Source organism: Giraffa tippelskirchi, chromosome 4 (assembly GCF_054371585.1).
Source record: "Giraffa tippelskirchi isolate mGirTip1 chromosome 4, T2T-mGirTip1v1.2.pri, whole genome shotgun sequence".
Classification (NCBI taxonomy): Eukaryota; Metazoa; Chordata; class Mammalia; order Artiodactyla; family Giraffidae; genus Giraffa; species Giraffa tippelskirchi.
Genome location: NC_137278.1, coordinates 54,769,442 through 54,787,341, shown reverse-complemented (window position 1 = coordinate 54,787,341; position 17,900 = coordinate 54,769,442). Strand labels below are relative to the sequence as shown.

The window sequence follows — 17,900 nt, the reverse complement described above, 5'->3', positions numbered from 1 at the left end:
TGAGTCCCCAAGACCTGGTTGTCCACACTGCATTAAGAAGTCACAGAGGCGTGGGAAAGGCTGTGTAGGGCACCAGCTGTATCCCGCTTCCAGGGGTGAGTGGAAGAGGTAAGGAGCCAGGCCACTAGGAAATGATGGGGAGCCCTTGTGAGGGATGGGAAGCAGGAGGAAGTGAAAACTCATCAGAAGAGAAAGCCATCCCATGCTTCAGGCTCTTGAGATTCTCATCGCAAATATAATGTCTGTTCTTTTTTCAATTGGTCCCATAAATAGACACACACTTGGTGGTGGTGGTGGTGGCTGAGTTGCTAAGTCGTAACCAACTCTTGAGATCCCGAGGACTGTAGCCCACTAGGCTCCTCTGTCCATGGAATTCTCCAGGCAAGAGTGCTGCAGTGGGTTGCCATTTCCTTCTCCAGAGGATCTTCCTGACCCAGGGATTGAACCCGTGTCTCTGGCATTACAGGGTGGTGTCTTGCATTGTAGGTGGATTCTTCACTGCTGAGCCACCAGGGAAACCTGACACACATTTGGCCTTGCAGTTTTAAAACACTCTGTTGTCACCCTTTTTCCTTTTAATGAACACACTAGTTTCAAGGAATTCCTCCAATAACCCTAGTCTGATATGCCACAGAATGTCAATTTGGTTATATTTGAATTTATTTGAATTACATCTTATCATCATCAACTATTAAAGGATCTGAAGCAGTAACTGAAGCATAATTGTATTTAATAATGGTTTTCAGCCAGGCAAAATGCTCTGCTGTTTCAACATGCTTCCCAGATGATTCTGATGGGAGAGCTGAGAACCACTGCCCTAGACTATAACCATCCTGAAAAACAGAATTTTCCTCAGTGCTGCTTGCCTGGTCCTCTTCAAGTGAACAATGCATCATGCATCGTTTCTAAAAATGATTGAAATTACCTTTTCCCCTTTACATTCTACAATGTGGAAAATTTTGGAAAACATTTACCCTCACAGTTAAAAATGTGAAACCTCAAGGGGACAAATTAACCTTTATGAAATATAGTATCTTTTAACTCTTGGTTAAGAAGTTTTTGTCTCCACTTATATAGCCTCTTTATTTCATGAATGGGCATATTGAAAGGCTATTTCATCTATTCTTCTCTCAATAAAAAATCCTCTTCCAGTAAACTCAGTGATAATTGTTTACTTGGTATACTAGGTGTGAACCTGGTATATACTAGGTGTGTGTTATCACCCCAGGCTCACCTCTGAGGGAAACTGCTCACATAACTATCTTTGGCTCTACGTGAACCTCGAGCATAATCAAATGAGCCAGTGTGGGCTCCTGACCTAAGAAAAGTCAGTCCTTACATTGATTGGTCAGTGACCCATGATGAAACCTGGTATAAAAAGACAAACTGGTCCTATTAGAGTCTCTTGGTAATTAGAGATGGGAGACTGGAGCTGAGGGTCATGATGTAGAAAAGAACCTCAAAGGTGCAAGCCAGTGTTATTATGAGGCAGCAGACACTAAGAATAAACAACAGCTATGAATCAAAGGAGTTGGAGAGAATGGAGCTAGTGATGTAAAAAGAACTTAAGTCACGTGCATGGCAGACCACCCAAGCCTAAAGAGCCACCGTTTCTGCTGCTGAGGCCCCTGGAAGTGCCTTGGATCCAGGATCACCATATAATTTCGACTCTCCCTGAGGCCTGGGGGTTAGTTCTGGGTGGTGTGAGGTATTCCTGCATTTCTGGCACATGTCCTTAAAATAAAGTCACACTGCTTGAACTAACTTGTTAGCTTTACAGTCTTTTCATGTCTGTCCCAACTGGAGATGCCTTGCAACTAAATAAGCCTAACTGGAACAACTAGTTAAGTCATTGCCATTTATTAAAAATAATCAGTAATTTAAAATTTATATTTCCCCAAACAAATCTGGGAATGTTTAATCCATTAAGCTTTAAAACATTGTTAAGTTTAATGTTGGTGCCCCATGTTTCACATATCAGCTGGCACAATTTACATCATGTCTTATACCGCTTCATCTTTGCAAAGACAACACACACACACAGATACACACTTAATAACTGAGAAACCATAGATCTTCTGATCTATACTTTCAAGTTTGTTCGATCGTGATACATCTGATAAGGATCATCAGCATACCAGTTTCGCCTCTTCCAGAAAGATGTTGTCATTTTATCCAAGAGCTTACTCTGGGTTTTACTGCAGAAGACAAATTCCCTCAAGCGTCTTTTTCTTGCAACCGTCTTTTTCCATAATTTTTTCTTATAACCAGCCTGTTAGATAATATTACAAAGACATTTACAACATTATATTATATAAAAAAAACCAGATTATCTTCACTACTTATGGTTTATAAGCCCACTGGGAACATAGACTAAACTGTCATAGGGGCTGGTACGTTTTTTCAGAAAAATACAATTCTCAATGGGGAGTAGGCAGAGAAAGCATGCATAGTTTGAAAAACAAATATTAATAACTTAACGATTTTAAAAAGATTATTTAAAGTCACAGAAAATAAAGCTAAATAAATTGTGGCTTGTGAAGTACAGGGTAATGATACACAATTTTAACAGCTAACTTTATATACATTACCTTATTATCTCTTCAACAGTGGTGTACTATTACTCTGATTTTACAGATAAAAGAGAACAATTAGAGCAGTTAAGTAGTAGACTGAGGTCCCAGAACTATTTAGAGTTCTTAACTGCTACATTACTCTCTTCCAAATGTCAAGGATAATGGAGTACTAGCTAACTGACGACACTTATGTTCATTTACGGGGGCTAAGTATTACAAGGGCTGAGAAGCAGAGTTCCCAAGTATACTGTGTCATTTATCCTTTTCACACACTGGGGACGTCTCTATAATAAGTACTCTTTTGAGGAATAATGACTGCAGGAAAACTATTAGGAGGAGTGCTGAAGGAATAGTTACTCCATATGTTTAATCCAGAACTGCCATATATATCATCCATACATTATTAATTTTGAAGAATTTCTGAAGAAACAGATGAGATTGAATATAAAAACTATAATCATAGCCTATTTATTTTCTTTTTTCTTTTCTTTTTTTTTGGCCTTGTGGCTTGTAGAATTCCCCGACCAAGGATTGAACCTGGGCTCTTGGCAGTGAAAACATGAAGTCCTAACCACTGGACCTCTAAGAAAGTCCCAATCATAGCCTATTTAAACTAGAAGAGACCTTAGGTGCCATCCAGGTTAACGCTTGGCTAAAACCATACAGTACTTTACAGGGAAGGTGAGACTAGAACCCGAGCCATCGTTAAGAGCCAAGGGCTCCTCTAGGGCGGCATGCTAAGTGAACAAAACCACAACTCTTTGACAGGAAGGTGCCGTGGGTTTCACATGCCTTAGTGTCATCGCGTGGTTAGCAACTTCTAGAGTACAGTGATGCTTAGAAAGAAGGAAAGATTATTTCAGAGTTCTGACTTTACAATGCCAGAGATTAGATGGTTACTTCTCATTACTTACAATTTTAAGTTGAAAGATTCAAAGTGAAATCCCCGTATCTGTTTAACAGGTTTTCAAGTTTGCAAGCCAAACTGGGTCCCTGTGGATCTGACAGATAGCTAGCTAGCTTACTGTCCTGCCCGTCACCAACAGAATTATCTCCTTCAAAGATTATTCTGTGCAATGAGGCCACTGAGAAAGTGCTTGAGACTTCTTAGACAGTCTCTAGGGTCAGAAATGGAAGGAGGGAATAAAGACTAAAAATTAGGGACACTTGGATGAAACTGTGCTGCAGAAAATAATTTGTTTTTATACAAATGTTTTTATATTTATATTATATATATAAATATATATATTTTATATTTATACTATTTATACTAATTTATGATATAAACATTTATACAAATGTTTATACTGTTTTTATACAGTAGTATAAATTAACCCATCCGGATTTTTTTGTTTTCTTCTTAAAATCAGATTTTGATGAAGCAGGCTGTTCTGTATATGGAATACTTTGGGGGGTCTTGAGCAGGGACTAGGTATTATGACTGGGGAGCTTGACCAGGTCATTTATAATAGTGTGAGGGTTTCAGGGCCCAATAAAAGGGATTGTGGAAAGGAAGGCAAGAAAGACCAGCCATTTCATTTTGTCTTGGGTCACATATGGACCTGGAAATAATTACTAGCAAAGGGGAAGGAATGTTTCCAATGGCACAAAATTCACAACTATTTGCTGAATTACTTAGTTCAGGTACTTATGGATTACATGAGCTTCTACTGACTAGTGTAAGAAATTAACTACCACAGGATTGTTCCAATGGAGAAATGAGCTGAGAGTGCCAGTCAACTTATTTGTCTACAAATTTAGGATAGTTTATAAGAGAGAAGATAATCCTTTCAACCCTTCAAAAAGTGAGACCATCCTACCAATTATTTTATTTTCAAGGGAAACAAATTTTGACTTTTAAAGAATTGTTTGTTAACTTCCAAATAGTAAAAGGGAATTAGGATTTGAATAGTTATCAATGGTGTCCTAGAAAACTCTGGTCTTCAGCTGCTTTCTCATTACTACCCATTCTGCTTCCATGAATAATTAAGGACATGAATGAAAAAACCCACATTCACTTTTACCACCTGTTGCTGCGGGAGAAGACAGAACAGGAATAATTTGTCAGAGTCCCCCTCTAGAGGCCGTGGCCCCTGGTCAGAATTAAGTACTAAGAGTTCTGTCTGATACTGTTGCCAATCATACACACTGACAGACAAACACTTATAAAGTTAAAAAAAAGAAGGGGGGGTTTATGAGGGGTTACTATTCCACCATAAAGATTAACTCACCTTGAGAACCTAATCCAAGGTCAGCTGGAAGTGCTTCAGTCCCAAACCTCACCATGGGGCTAAGTCCTTGAAGTCCCCTCTGCTATTTCAACGCTTGGAGCTTAAACAGAGCCTCCCCACAAGATACTGCACATCAGGAGCCCCAGAGGGATTCTAGTAATCTTTAGATAAGCCAGATGTGTAAGAGACCTGAGATGAACCTGTTTTGCAGTATAGACTTCTGCCACTGTGAATAATATTTTGTTACATGAATGCTAAAACATGTTTTCTTCACATGGATTCGCTTACATGAAGAGATGCCCACAAAGCTGGGACTCAAGCACAGCACGGTAAGAGCTACTGCTAAGATGTGGGGAAGATGTGTCAAGGAACAGGCTAACAGAATTTTGCTTCAGTTTCACCTAACCTCACACTCCTTTTCTAAGCAAGTCACCGTGTGAAGACTCACCTTCCTCCTTAGCCACAGGCCACTATGAAGTCGAAGAAACCTATAGATGACAGCTTTCACAGTCTTCCTCTTGCCTTTTCTTGAGCTGTAGTATGTTACAGTTCTGACTGGTGGCTTCGGGACGTTTGGGAGCAAGAGGGCCATTCTAAAATACATTTAAAAAATTTAAACTCAGCAACAAGACATTAAAGGATAAAATCCACTTCATAGAAATGAAAGAAGCAGCTCCACTGGAATAAAGCTGACTTTCAATATACACTACTACTTCAAATGATCCGTAACGCTACCCATAAGAATAGCAACTATCATCAACTTGCAAGCCCTCCATAATCTACTCCCTTAATCCCTACAGAAGAATTTATGCAGGTATATCTTAATCACCTGATTTCTTACCCACCTGCCCACTAGATTATAAACTCCTTGAGGGGGACTTCTCTGGTGATCAAGTGGTTAAGAATCTGCCTTCCAATATAGGGGACATGGATTCGATCCCCAGTGGGAGAACTAAGATCCCACATGCCATGGGGCAACTCCTGAGCCAGCCTATTCTAGAGCCTGCACCCTGCAACCAGAGAAGCCCACATGATACAACTAAGACCTGATGCAGTCAAATAAATAAATAAAAATAAAAAATCTTCCTTGAGGGCTTCAGCTTTTTTATCCTTGTATGGTTTCTGCCGAGCATGGTGCTGGGCACCCAAGAGTGCTTAAACTAAACCTTGGCTGACTGAATGAGCACCATGTGCTGCCCAGCCTTGTTAGGTTTAGCATCTTACCCAGCTTCTACTTTGGCTGACAGCTTCCACCCAGAAAACCACATCTAGAACATAAGTGGGTCCTGGGTGGTTGTCTCTGCTAACATGCGTATTCTCCAATCTTATCAAGCAAAGTCTATATAATCAACTGTTGGTAGGCACAGAATCTCATCTACTCCTAAGATATTGTGGTAGGCATGAAGATTTTAGAATTTTTGTCCAAGAGTCATGTTTACTGAAATATAATACTCAACCTATTGAGGACTGTGGCAGTCTGCCCACATGTCAGGTATCTGACAGATGTGATCAGTCTGGGAGCAGAGGACACAACTGGTGTTTGAATATAACTGAAATGTCGGGAGGACAGTACAGAATTAAGACAGGCATTCTTGGTGCAGGTTCGATAGGCTGAAGATGCCAAAATGTTCAGGGGCCGTAAAATTCCTGCAGAGAGAGAAAAGCATATATACTTAATATGATACTTCAAAATATGCATCCAGGGAATTCCCTGGCAGTCCAGTGGTTAGGACTTGGTGCTTTCACTGCTGGGGCCTGAGTTCAATCCCTGATTGGGAAACTAAGATCCTGCAAGCCAAGGAGCACAGCCAAAACAAACAAACAAACAAACAAATACACATCCAGATATTTAAAATGAAGTAACATCAAAGCAACCAAGTGTTATAATTAATTAATGGGTCCTGAGCATCAGACTCACACGTGGAGCTTTTTATCCTTATTGAGATATAGTTTATACACTAAAAAATTACCCATTTGTGTACAAATCAATCCTTTTTTAAGTTAGAGAGTTACGCTACCACCACCACAATCCAGTCTGATATGTCCTAGTTCCATGGTCAACAGTAGAGGACAAAACATATGTAAAGTTAATTCCCACCACCAGATCTTACACTGTGATGACACAGAACTCCCACACACAGGAAACAGCATGGCAGAGACATGAAAGCTCCACAGCTCCTTGGAGAGACAGCAGGGCGCAGAAAAAGGATTCATAAAGATAACATAAGAGGTACTTGAGTTTCCCTCTTGAAAATGAACAGGTCACAAGAGGAGGCACAGAGTCTAGGTATGATAACATATGCAAAGGTGAGAAAGCTGAGGCAAATCCTGGTTGAGAGCAGGGACCGGACCTAACATGGAAGAGTGGTGGCAGTTCAGAAGGCAGATCATGGAGGGTCTAGGTGTCTTCTCTGTCAATCTCTCACACAATCACCAGACTCAGAGTCCATGGCTGCAAAACAGAATCACTCACAGAGCTCGGGCTCCACATGCAGATTCTGACCGAGACTAGTGAGGGACTCAGGAATGTGCACGTTAAAAGAAACAGAGTCACAGATGAAGAAAACAATCTTATGGTTACCAGGGGGGAAGGATAAACTAGATTAGGACTGATATATACACACTACTATATATATAATAGGTAACTAATAAGCACCTACTGTATAGCACAGGGAACTCTACTCAATACTCTATAATGTCCTATATGGGAAAAGAATCTAAAAGAGAGTGGATATATGTATATGTATGTATGATCCACTTTGCTATACAGCAGAAAATAACACAACATTGTAAATCAACTATATTCCAATAAAAATTAGAAATAATAATAGAGTGTGCATATTGATAAAACTCCACAGAATGATGGAAATGTTCGACAACTGGATGGACCATAGCCCACCAGGTTCCTCTGTCCATGGGACTCTCTAAAACTGTATCTGAATGATCTCTTCTAACCTTTGCAAAAATCTTCAGAATGAAGGCAATCCTTCACTCCTGTCTCTCTTAAGACCCCTTGTACCAGGACTGAGGGAACCAAATAGGCATATACTCTGCACACTGACTGAATCTCATACATACACCACGTCCCAGATAGTACACAAGGAACTTTCCGTGGATGCTGTTAGCCCAATTTTAGAGCCGTAGCCTCTGAAATTCAAAGATATTAAAAGTAACACCTCAAGGTCAAAGGTTGGGAATGACGGATCCTGGCCTTGATAGAACTTTTCTGTCTTCCTGGCAACCCCCTACCCCCACCCTCGTCCTTCGGGATTGTTTTCTAGGCAAAGCGGAATGGCTACGAGCCGGTAAGGAAGAGGAAACCGGGGGAAACCCCAGGTCCGCGAGGGTCCAAGAATTTCGGGGCTCTCTGGAACTGAGATCGAATACAGGCCACTCCGGAGAAAATTCGGAACTTCTGTCCTCAACAACGACCACCCCGCCTTTCTTTTTCCTTTCCTGTTAACCTCCACCCACGTTAAACGTCCACTCCATCCCGCCCCAGTCCCCGCTTCCATGAAGGCATAAACCGAGCGCGTCGCTTCTCACTGACCGGAGGCTGCTCTCACCGCACCGGCGAACACGGAGGCCGCCATCTTGCAACATTGCCGTACGGCAGCCGCATTGGGTCTAAAAGGCTAGGACAAGAGGGCATTTGTGAAAACTAACCTGGGCGGAGTCAAGAAAGGGAGAAAAACGAATAAAGGGACGGTCGGCTCTGTCTATGGGGTCGCGCAGAGTCGGACACGACTGAAGCGACTTAGCAGCAGCAGCAGCAGCTCTGCCTTTATTGAATGTCTTCTATATGCCAGGCTGTCCTCCAACGCTGTGAAACAAGTGCCTATAGTATAATGCCTGGCATATAATAGACTCTCAATAAATTCTTACTGAGCATTTGATTGAATGATGTATTTAAGTACCAACACATTTGAAACGTTTTCTTTTTGCTCATTTCATTCAATTTATTTGAGAATACAGTGTATCCTCCCAAAGCTGAAATTCAAAGATATTAAAGCCTGGTATATGTCAGGCTAAATGGATAGGAAATAGGGACGCTATTAGAAATTTTAAAAAATTAATTCCAACTCTAATAAAATCAATGTAAATATCCTGAGGACATCATACACACACACACACACACACACACACACACACACTTGTTTTTTTCTCTAATCAATAGCACTGTCATTTGGTAGACAGCATCTCAACTCTTCCTGAACAATTTACATTCCTTATCTTATTCCTGAGAATTATTGATCACACATTTTTTTTTAAAAAAAGGTTCATTCAAACAGAAAATAGACAAATCCCTCCCATCCTCGTTGTCTAAGATACTTGAGGTATATACAATATATGGCACTATTTACAGGCTTCCCCTGGGGGCTCAGTGGTAAAGAATCCACCTGCAATGCAGGAGACACGGGTTCAATCCCTGAGTGGGGAAGATCCCCTGGAGAAGGAAATGGCAACCCACTCCAGTATTCTTGCTTGGGAAATCCTATGGACAGAGGAGCCTGACAGGCTACAGTCCATGGGGTCGCAAAAGTCAGACACGACTTACTAAAGAACAGACCAAAAATACACGGCAGATAACTGACTCACAGGGCATTCAAAGTTAAGGAAAGAAGGGTTTTGGTTGAAGTGATCAGGGACAAGGAGATGGAATATAATCTGGATCTTAAAGAATGGGGAGGATTTTAACAAGAGCAAGGTCACTGTTGGTAGTAAGAACACCAAGAGCTAAGGTGAAAAGAGAGGGAGGCAAGACAGAGACACACAGGATTTACTTAGAGCAGTGGCTTTCAAACTTTTTGGTCTTAGAACTTCTTTACATGCTTAAAAATTGAGGACCCCAAAGAGCTTATAATTATATGGATTATATCTATTAATATGTATTACATTGGAAAGTAAAACAGAAACTATTTTATTAGTTTCTTAATGCTGTTATAACAAGTTAACTCAAATTTGGTGGCTTAAAGCAACACAAGTTTATTATCTTACAGTTCTGTAGGTCAGAAGTCCAACATGGGCTTCACGATGCTCAAATCAATGTACCCAGGGCTGTTTCTTCTAGAGGTTCTAGAGAAATTTGTTTCATTGCCTTTTCCAGGTTTTAGAGGCTTACTGCCTCCTTCCATCTTAAAGCGACACCACTCTGACTTCTGCTTTCATTGTCATACTTCCTTTTCAGGCTCACCCTCCTGCTTCCCTCTTTCATTCCTAAGGACCCCTGTGTGGACATTTGGTCCATACAAACATTTCAGAATTATCTCAATCCCCATCTGAAGATTCTCAACTTAATCACACCTGAAAAATTCTTTTTTTGCCACGTAAGGGAACATATTCACAGGCTCCAGGGATTAGAAGAACATGGACCTATTGGGAGATAAGTATTCTGCCCTTTAGTCTTACTACTTTATTACAAAACAATTATAGGGATTTTCCCGTCAGTCCAGTGGTTAAAAATCTGTGTCTACTGCAGAGGACAGGTTAGATCCCTGATTCAGTTCAGTTCAGTTCCGTTGTTCAGTCATGTCCGACTCTGCGACCCCATGGACTGCAGCATGCCAGGGTTCGCTGTACATCACCAACTCCCGGAGCTTACTCAAACTCACATCCATTGAGTTGGTGATGCCATCCAACCATCTCAACCTCTGCTGTCCCCTTTCCTCCCGCCTTCAATCTTTCCCAGCATCAGAGTCTTTTCAAATAAGTCAGGTCTTCGCATTAGGTGGCCAAAGTATTGGAGTTTCAGCTTCAGCATCAGTCCTTCCACTGAATATTCAGGACTGATTTCCTTTAGGATGGTCTGGTTGGATCTCCTTGCTGTCAAAGGGACTCTCAAGAGTCTTCTCCAGCACCACAGTTCAAAAGCATCAATTCTTTGGCGCTCAGCTTTCTTTATAGTCCAACTCTCACATCCATACATGACTACTGGAAAAACCAGTAGTTTTAACTAGATGGACCTTTGCTGGAAAAGTAATGTCTCTGCTTTTTAATATGCTGTCTAGGTTGGTCATAGCTTTTCTTCCAAGGAGCAAGTGTCTTTTAATTTCATGGCTGCAGTCACCATCTGCAGTGATTTGGGAGCCCCGCAAAATAAAGTCTGTCACTGTTTCCCCATCTATTTGCCATGAAGTGATGGGACAAATGCCATGATCTTAGGTTTTTGAATGCTGAGTTTTAAGCCAACTTTTTCACTCTCTTCTTTCACTTTCATCAAGAAGCTCTTTAGTTCTTCTTCGCTTTCTGCCATAAGGGTGGTGTCATCTGCATATTGAAGAAGAAAATGCCAGCCCACTCCCGTATTCTTGCCTAGAGAATCCCAGGGACAGAGGAGCCTGGTAGGCTGCTGTCTATGGGGTCGCACAGAGTCAGACACGACTGAAGTAATTTAGCAGCAGCAGCAGCATCTGCATATCTGAGGTTATTGATATTTCTCCTGACAATCTTGATTCCAGCTTGTGCTTCATACAGTCTGGCGTTTTTCATGATGTACTCTGCATTTAAGTTAAATAAGCAGGGTGACAATATACAGCCTTGACATACTCCTTTCCCAATTTGGAACCAGTCTGTTGTTCCATGTCCAGTTCCAACTGTTGCTTCTTGACCTGCATACCAGATCCCTGGTAGGGAAACTGATAATCCGCACGCTGATGTGGTACAGAAAAAAAATTATAAACCTGTTACATATTAACAAATATTTTATGAAAAATTATTTCAATATTAAAAATTAATGAAGACTTCTCTGGTGATCCAGTGGCTAAGACTCTGCGCTCCCAAGGCAGGGGGTCCAGGTTTGATTCCTGGTTAGGGAAATGGATTGCACACGCCACAACTAAAAAATCCTGGTTGCCATAACTAAGCCTCGACACAAACAATTAAGTAAATTTTAAAAAGATTAATGAGAAGAGTGGCATTGTTTAACCTTTTTTTCAAATCTCTTCAAGGTCTGGTTTAATAGAAAGCTGGATTCTGAAATTTGCTTATGCATTCAATTTGTTATGGTATCACCTGTCACCTAGTGTCTGAAAAAACTCTACAATTATGAATAATGAGTAAAAAACAGCAAATATCTAAAATTATGAAGGTTGCTTTGATTTTATGGACCCTCTTTAAGGGTTTCAGGTTCACCAGGAGTCCCGGGCTACACTTTGAGAACCACTGAGTTGGTTATATTTCAGTTTCTCTGGGTTTTAGGGTAGACAAGAGGCTGATGAGCTTTAACTGCTATTGTTGCTATCTTGATCTCCCACCTACGGTGGCCACTTTGAGCCATAAAACATGAACACAGGCTGGAAAAGTACTCTGAGACATTTCTTAAGGATCTTTGAATTGGCAGTGGGAGTCACCTAAAGTTTTGAAAGAGGGAATGAATTAAATTTCTAAGTTACTTTAGGAGAGTTCATTTTAAAGCAAAAATAAAAAATCTTACATTGCACGTGGAAGATGAAGATTAAGGACTTGGTTAAACTAGAGGTTAGGAAACTACAGAAATTGACGGTAGTGGGCAGAGATGGGATGGAGGGGTTGTGATGGCAGTTCAAGAATAAAATTAGTAAAAAAAATGGGAGCTGCTCTGGAAGCTGTTAAGTGATAGCAGTATGAAATAGTGTAATATAATTACAAAAGTACTCTGAAAAGCAATGAACCTATACAAACATAAGTAATTACATGGTTTTAGATAATTTTCAAATCTATTTCTCTACTTTATAAATGGGATTTGGTAGCATTAAGACTTGAAAGTACTTTGCAAAAGCAACAGATACACAAGTTTAGTTTCCACCATACTGTGATGGTAAGATCATTATTACTACTAATAGCATTGAATATGTTGCTCAATACTTAACAAGTGTTACCTTGATTTTCATACTGCTCACGGGGTGCTTGGCTAAGATCAAGTGGCTCAGATGGTAAAGCATCTGCCTGCAATGCAGGAGACTGGGGTTCGATCCCTGGGTGGGGAAGATCCCCTGGAGAAGGAAATGGCAACCCACTCCAGTACTCTTGTCTGGAAAATCCCATGGTCAGAGGAGCCTGATAAGTTACAGTCCATGGGTCGCAGAGTTGGACACGACTAAGCGACTTCACTTTCACTTTCATGGGGTTCTCAAGGCAAGAATACTGAAGAGGATTGCATTCCCTTCTCCAGTGGACCACGTTTTGTCAGAACTCTCCACCATGACCCGTGTGCTTGGGTAGCCCTACATGTCATGGCTCATAGTTTCATTGAGTTAGACAAGGCTGGGTCCATGTGATCAGATTGGTTAGTTTTCTGGAATGCAAAAGTAGGAAGTCAAGACATACCTGGAGTAACAGGCAAATTTGGCCTTGGAGTACAGAATGAAGCAGGGCAAAGGCTAACAAGAGTTTTGCCAAGAGAACGCACTGGTCATAGCAAACACCCTCTTCCAACAACACAAGAGAAGACTATACGCATGGACATCACCAGATGGTCAATACTGAAATCAGACTGATTATATTCTTTGCAGCCAAAGATGGAGAAGCTCTATACAGTTGGCAAAAACAAGACCAGGAATTGACTGTGGCTCAGATCATGAACTCCTTATTGCCAAATTCAGACTTAAACTGAAGAAAGTAGGGAAAACCATTAGACCATTCAGGTATGACATAAATCAGATCCCTTATGACTATACAGTGGAAGTGACAAATAGATTCAAGGGATTAGATCTGATAGACAGAGTGCTTGAAGAACTATGGACAGAGGTTTGTGACATTATTCAGGAGGCAGAGATCAAGAACATCCCCAAGAAAAAGAAATGCAAAAAGGCAAAATGGTTGTCTGAGGAGGCCTTAAAAATAGCTGAGAAAAGAAGAGAAGCCAAAAGCAAAGGAGATAAGGAAAGATATACCCACTTGAATGCAGAATTCCAAAGAATAGCAAGGAGAGATAAGAAAGCCTTCCTCAGTGATCAATGAAAAGAAATAGAGGAAAACAATAGAATGGGAAAGACTAGTGATATCTTCAAGAAAATTAGAGATATCAAGGGAACATTTCATGCAAAGATGGGCATAATTAAGGACAGAAATGGTATGGACCTAACAGAAGCATAAGATGTTAAGAAAAGGTGGCAAGAATACTCAGAAGAACTATAGAGAAAAGATCTTCATGACCCAGATAATCACGATGGTTTGATCACTCACCTAGAGCCAGACATCGTGGAATGTGAAGCCAAATGGGCCTTAGGAAGCATCACTATGAACAAAGCTAGTGGAGGTGATGGAATTCCAGTTGAGCTATTTCAAATCCTAAAAGATGATGCTGTGAAAGTGCTGCATTCAATATGTCAGCAAATTTGAAAGACTCAGCAGTGGCCACAGGACTGGAAAAGGTCAGTTTTCATTCCAATCCCAAAGAAAGGCAATGCCAAAGAATGCTCAAACTACCGCACAACGGCACTCATCTCACACACTAGCAAAGTAATGCTCAAAATTCTCCAAGCCAGGTTTCAGCAATATGTGAACCGTGAGCTTCCAGATGTTCAAGCTGGATTTAGAAAAGGCAGAGGAACCAGAGATCAAATTGCCAACACCCGCTGGATCATCGAAAAAGCAACAGAGTTCCAGAAAAACATCTATTTCTGCTTTATTGACTATGCCAAAGCCTCTGACTGTGTGGATCACAATGCTGCTAAGTCGCTTCAGTCGTGTCCGACTCTGTGCGACCCCATAGACGGCAGCCCACCAGGCTCCGCCGTCCCTGGGATTCTCCAGGCAAGAATACTGGAATGGGTTGCCATTTCCTTCTCCAGTGCATGAAAGGGAAAAGTGACAGTGAAGTCGCTCAGTCGTGTCCAACTGTTAGCGACCCCATGGACTGTAGCCTACCAGGTTCCTCCGTCCATGGGATTCTCCAGGCCAGAGTACTGGAGTGGGGTGCCATTGCCTTCTCCGGTGGATCACAATAAACCGTGGAAAACTCTGAAAGAGATGGGAATACCAGACCACCTGACCTGCCTCTTGAGAAACCTGTATGCAGGTCAGGAAGCAACAGTTAGAACTGGACATGGAACAACAGACTGGTTCTAAATAGGAAAAGGAGTATGTCAAGGCTGTATATTGTCACTCTGCTTATTTAACTTATATGCAGAGTACATCATGAGAAACGCTGGGCTTGAAGAAGCACAAGCTGGAATCAAGATTGCCGGTAGAAATATCAATAACCTCAGATGTGCAGATGACACCACTCTTATGGCAGAAAGTGAAGAACTAAAGAGCCTCTTGATGAAAGTGAAAGAGGACAGTGAAAAAGTTGGCTTAAAGCTCAACATTCAGAAAGTTAAGATCATGGCACCTGGTCCCATCACTTTATGGGAAATAGATGGGGAAACAATGGAGACAGTGGCTGACTTTATTTTTTGGGGCTCCAAAATCACTGCAGATGGTGACTGCAGCCATGAAATTAGAAGACGCTTACTCCTTGGAAGGAAAGTTATGACCAACCTAGAGAGCATATTAAAAAGCAGACATTACTTTGTCACCAAAGTCTGTCTAGTCAAGGCTATGGTTTTTCCAGTAGTCATGTATGGATGTGAGAGTTGGACTGTAAAGAAAGCAGAGCGCCAAAGAATTGATGCTTTTGAACTGTGGTGTTGGAGAAGGCTCTTGAGAGTCCCTTGGACTGCAAGGAGATCCAACCAGTCCATCCTAAAGGAGATCAGTCCTGGGTGTTCATTGGAAGGACTGATGTTGAAGCTGAAACTCCAATACTTTGGCCACCTGATGCAAAGAGCTGACTCATTGGAAAAGACCCTGATGCTGGGAAAGACTGAGGGCAGAAGGAGAAGGGGACGACAGAGGATGAGATGGTTGGATGGCATCACCAACTCAATGGACATGAGTTCGAGCAAGCTCCAGGAGTTGGTGAAGGACAGGAAAGCCTGGCGTGTTGCACTCCATGGGGTTGCAAACAGTTGCACACGACTGAGCAACTGAACTGAATCTCCCTTAAGCAGGATGACTCCCTAAAGGGCTGCGAAACCAAAGGAACGCGCAAACGGAGACCACACCATTGTTTACGTAACTTTCGGCAAATCCATTTCTTTCTACGAAATAGCCAGCTGACAGAAATGGCTGAGACAGTTTCTTGCTTGAATTCTCTACCAGTCACACCTGCCCGGTTCTTGGGCGGAACAAATCCCGAGTGTCAGATACACTTCCAGCCCTCCCGTTTACCTAGTAACCTCGACTTCGGGTAACAGAGCCGACCCCTCAGCGCGACCCGGAAGGAGAAATCGCCCTATCCGCCTGGAAAGGGCCAATCCTCTTCGAATGGCCGGGACAGGAGCGAGACGGGGCTGCGCGTGCGCAGCGGAGTTGGCTGCTCTTCCGGTACGCCCGGCGCGGAGAGGCGGCACGGACGCAGGCACGCACGGACGCACCGTCTCCCCTACACGCGCCGCCGCCTTAGCTCCCACTTACACCCGCTGCTGCGTCAGCCCAGCAGAGATGCTGCGAGCCTGTCAGTTATCCGGCGTGACCTCCACCGCCCAGGTGAGGACGGGGGCTCCTGGAGACAGCGCATGGGGAACTGACTCTCGGCAACCAGCGGAAAATAAGGGAGGCTTTGACTTTGTCTAGGCCCCGGGACAGAGGCGTGTCTCCGGGCCGCCCTTATCGCGAGAGTCCTGGGTGGGCCTGTGAGGCAGTTAATTCGGGAGTTCGGTGGACGGGAATGACTGGAGGGTTATTGCTGAAGCGGGATGGGGCGTGGAGAAGAGAAGGTGGCTGGGAGGCGGGCGTAGGACGGGAGGCACGGCTTTGGGGACGTGCCATCCAATCAGCCCCTCGCGGCCTCAATCTAGGGCCAATCGAGGCTGCTGGCGCCCGGGGTCGCCGGTTGGGCGCGTGAGAGGTTTCGCGGATCTAGTGGTTGAAGGTCGACGGGGGGAAAACTACAGTTCCCAGCGGGACACGGGTATCCTTGGGTTGTTGCACCTTAAGGAGGTGCCTGGACTGCTAGAGACCGCGTTTTAGGGGTCAAGGTTGTAATTATCCACGAAGGACTGCCTTTCTTTTCGTATCTGAGAACGCCTCTTGAGCTGTTCTTACTCTGAACAAAAACAGAGTAAGAGCTCGAACTTCTAGAGCTCGAGGAAGGTTAAGCGCCCTGACCTTGTGCTAGTTTCTGAGATTAGCCTGAGGATCTCTGTCTCTAGGTGCTAGGACAACTTTGGCAGACGTCCAAGGAGTTACTTTTATTTCTGCATAATTATCACAGTAATTTTGGAGAAGGAAATGGCAATCCACTCCAGTATTCTTGCCTGCAGAATCTCATGGACAGAGAAGCCTGGCAGGCTATAGTCCATGGGGTCGCAGAATCTGACAGGACTGAGCGACTAAGCACACACATCAAAGTAATTTACTGAAATTTAAAATAGTAAACCTACTCCCATTGCTCACAATTGAAAGAGAATTGGTATTTTGGCAAAATGTGGCATTTGCAAAACAAGTTCTGTGACTCAAGCAATTGAGCAAAATCCCTGGACACAGTGAGTTAGAAAAGTCAATTTTTTTTTTCCAAGTTTGCTTATCTTCCATCTCCTCTTTTGTTTCCAGGGTAAGAGAAGCAGGCTCTTCTGTAGGAAAGTGGAGTGTGTATTAGTTTTCTATTGCTGTGTGTACACAGCAGGTACCACAGATGGAGCAGCTTAAAACAACACCCATTTATTATCTTACTGTTTCTAGAGGTGAATGGTTAGGGTTATCTGCTTGCTGTCGTCCAGGGGTGCAGTCAAAGTGTTATCCCTGCTGCGGTTCTCATTTGGAGCTCAGGATCCTCTTCTAAGCTCCTTCAGTTTGTTAGCAGATCTCAGTCCCTTGCAGCTGTAGGGCTGAAGTCCCTGTTTTCTTGCTAGCTCTCACCTCACCTACCTGGGGGCTGCCTGAAGTTCTTTGCCACAAGATTCTCAGAGGCAGTTTATAACACAGATGTTTACTTTCTTGCAGGGTTCCATGACCTTGTCTCTCAGACTTTAATATCTCTTCCCTGTTGCAGACCCACCTGGATAAATCCCTTTTGATCAATCAGGTCAACTGATTAGAAACCTCATTACATCTGTAAAATCTCTTTTGC

General features: G+C 42.6%; 2 protein-coding genes and 1 long non-coding RNA gene across 43 annotated transcripts in view; 1 reads left to right on the top strand and 2 right to left on the bottom strand.

The window, feature by feature from the left end:
- Positions 1 to 1,844: 1,844 nt before the first annotated feature.
- On the bottom strand, positions 1,845 to 8,408 carry MRPL35 (mitochondrial ribosomal protein L35). Its single transcript, XM_081592880.1, has 4 exons — positions 8,358 to 8,408; positions 6,265 to 6,454; positions 5,256 to 5,400; positions 1,845 to 2,272 (listed from the first exon to the last, which is right to left on the bottom strand). The coding sequence occupies exons 1-4, from the start codon at positions 8,398 to 8,400 to the stop codon at positions 2,084 to 2,086; spliced, it is 567 nt and encodes a 188-aa protein (XP_081449006.1). The 5' UTR covers positions 8,401 to 8,408; the 3' UTR covers positions 1,845 to 2,083.
- A 1,360-nt stretch (positions 8,409 to 9,768) lies between these two features.
- On the bottom strand, positions 9,769 to 16,113 carry LOC145546326 (uncharacterized). Its single transcript, XR_014082754.1, has 2 exons — positions 16,001 to 16,113; positions 9,769 to 11,457 (listed from the first exon to the last, which is right to left on the bottom strand). It is a non-coding gene; the product is annotated as an uncharacterized LOC145546326 (long non-coding RNA).
- IMMT (inner membrane mitochondrial protein) overlaps positions 15,871 to 17,900 on the top strand; it is a 40,286-nt gene continuing 38,256 nt past the window's right edge. For 40 of the 41 annotated variants that reach the window (XR_014082748.1, XR_014082747.1, XM_081592834.1 and 37 more), the window contains exon 1: positions 16,173 to 16,318. Coding sequence is in view for 13 of the 41 variants with exons in the window: in XM_081592834.1 (XP_081448960.1) it covers positions 16,274 to 16,318 (45 nt within the window). In the remaining 28 variants the exon portion in view is untranslated. Of the gene's footprint in view, positions 16,319 to 17,900 lie in introns of all 41 variants that reach the window. The other variant, XM_081592863.1, reaches the window with a different exon arrangement.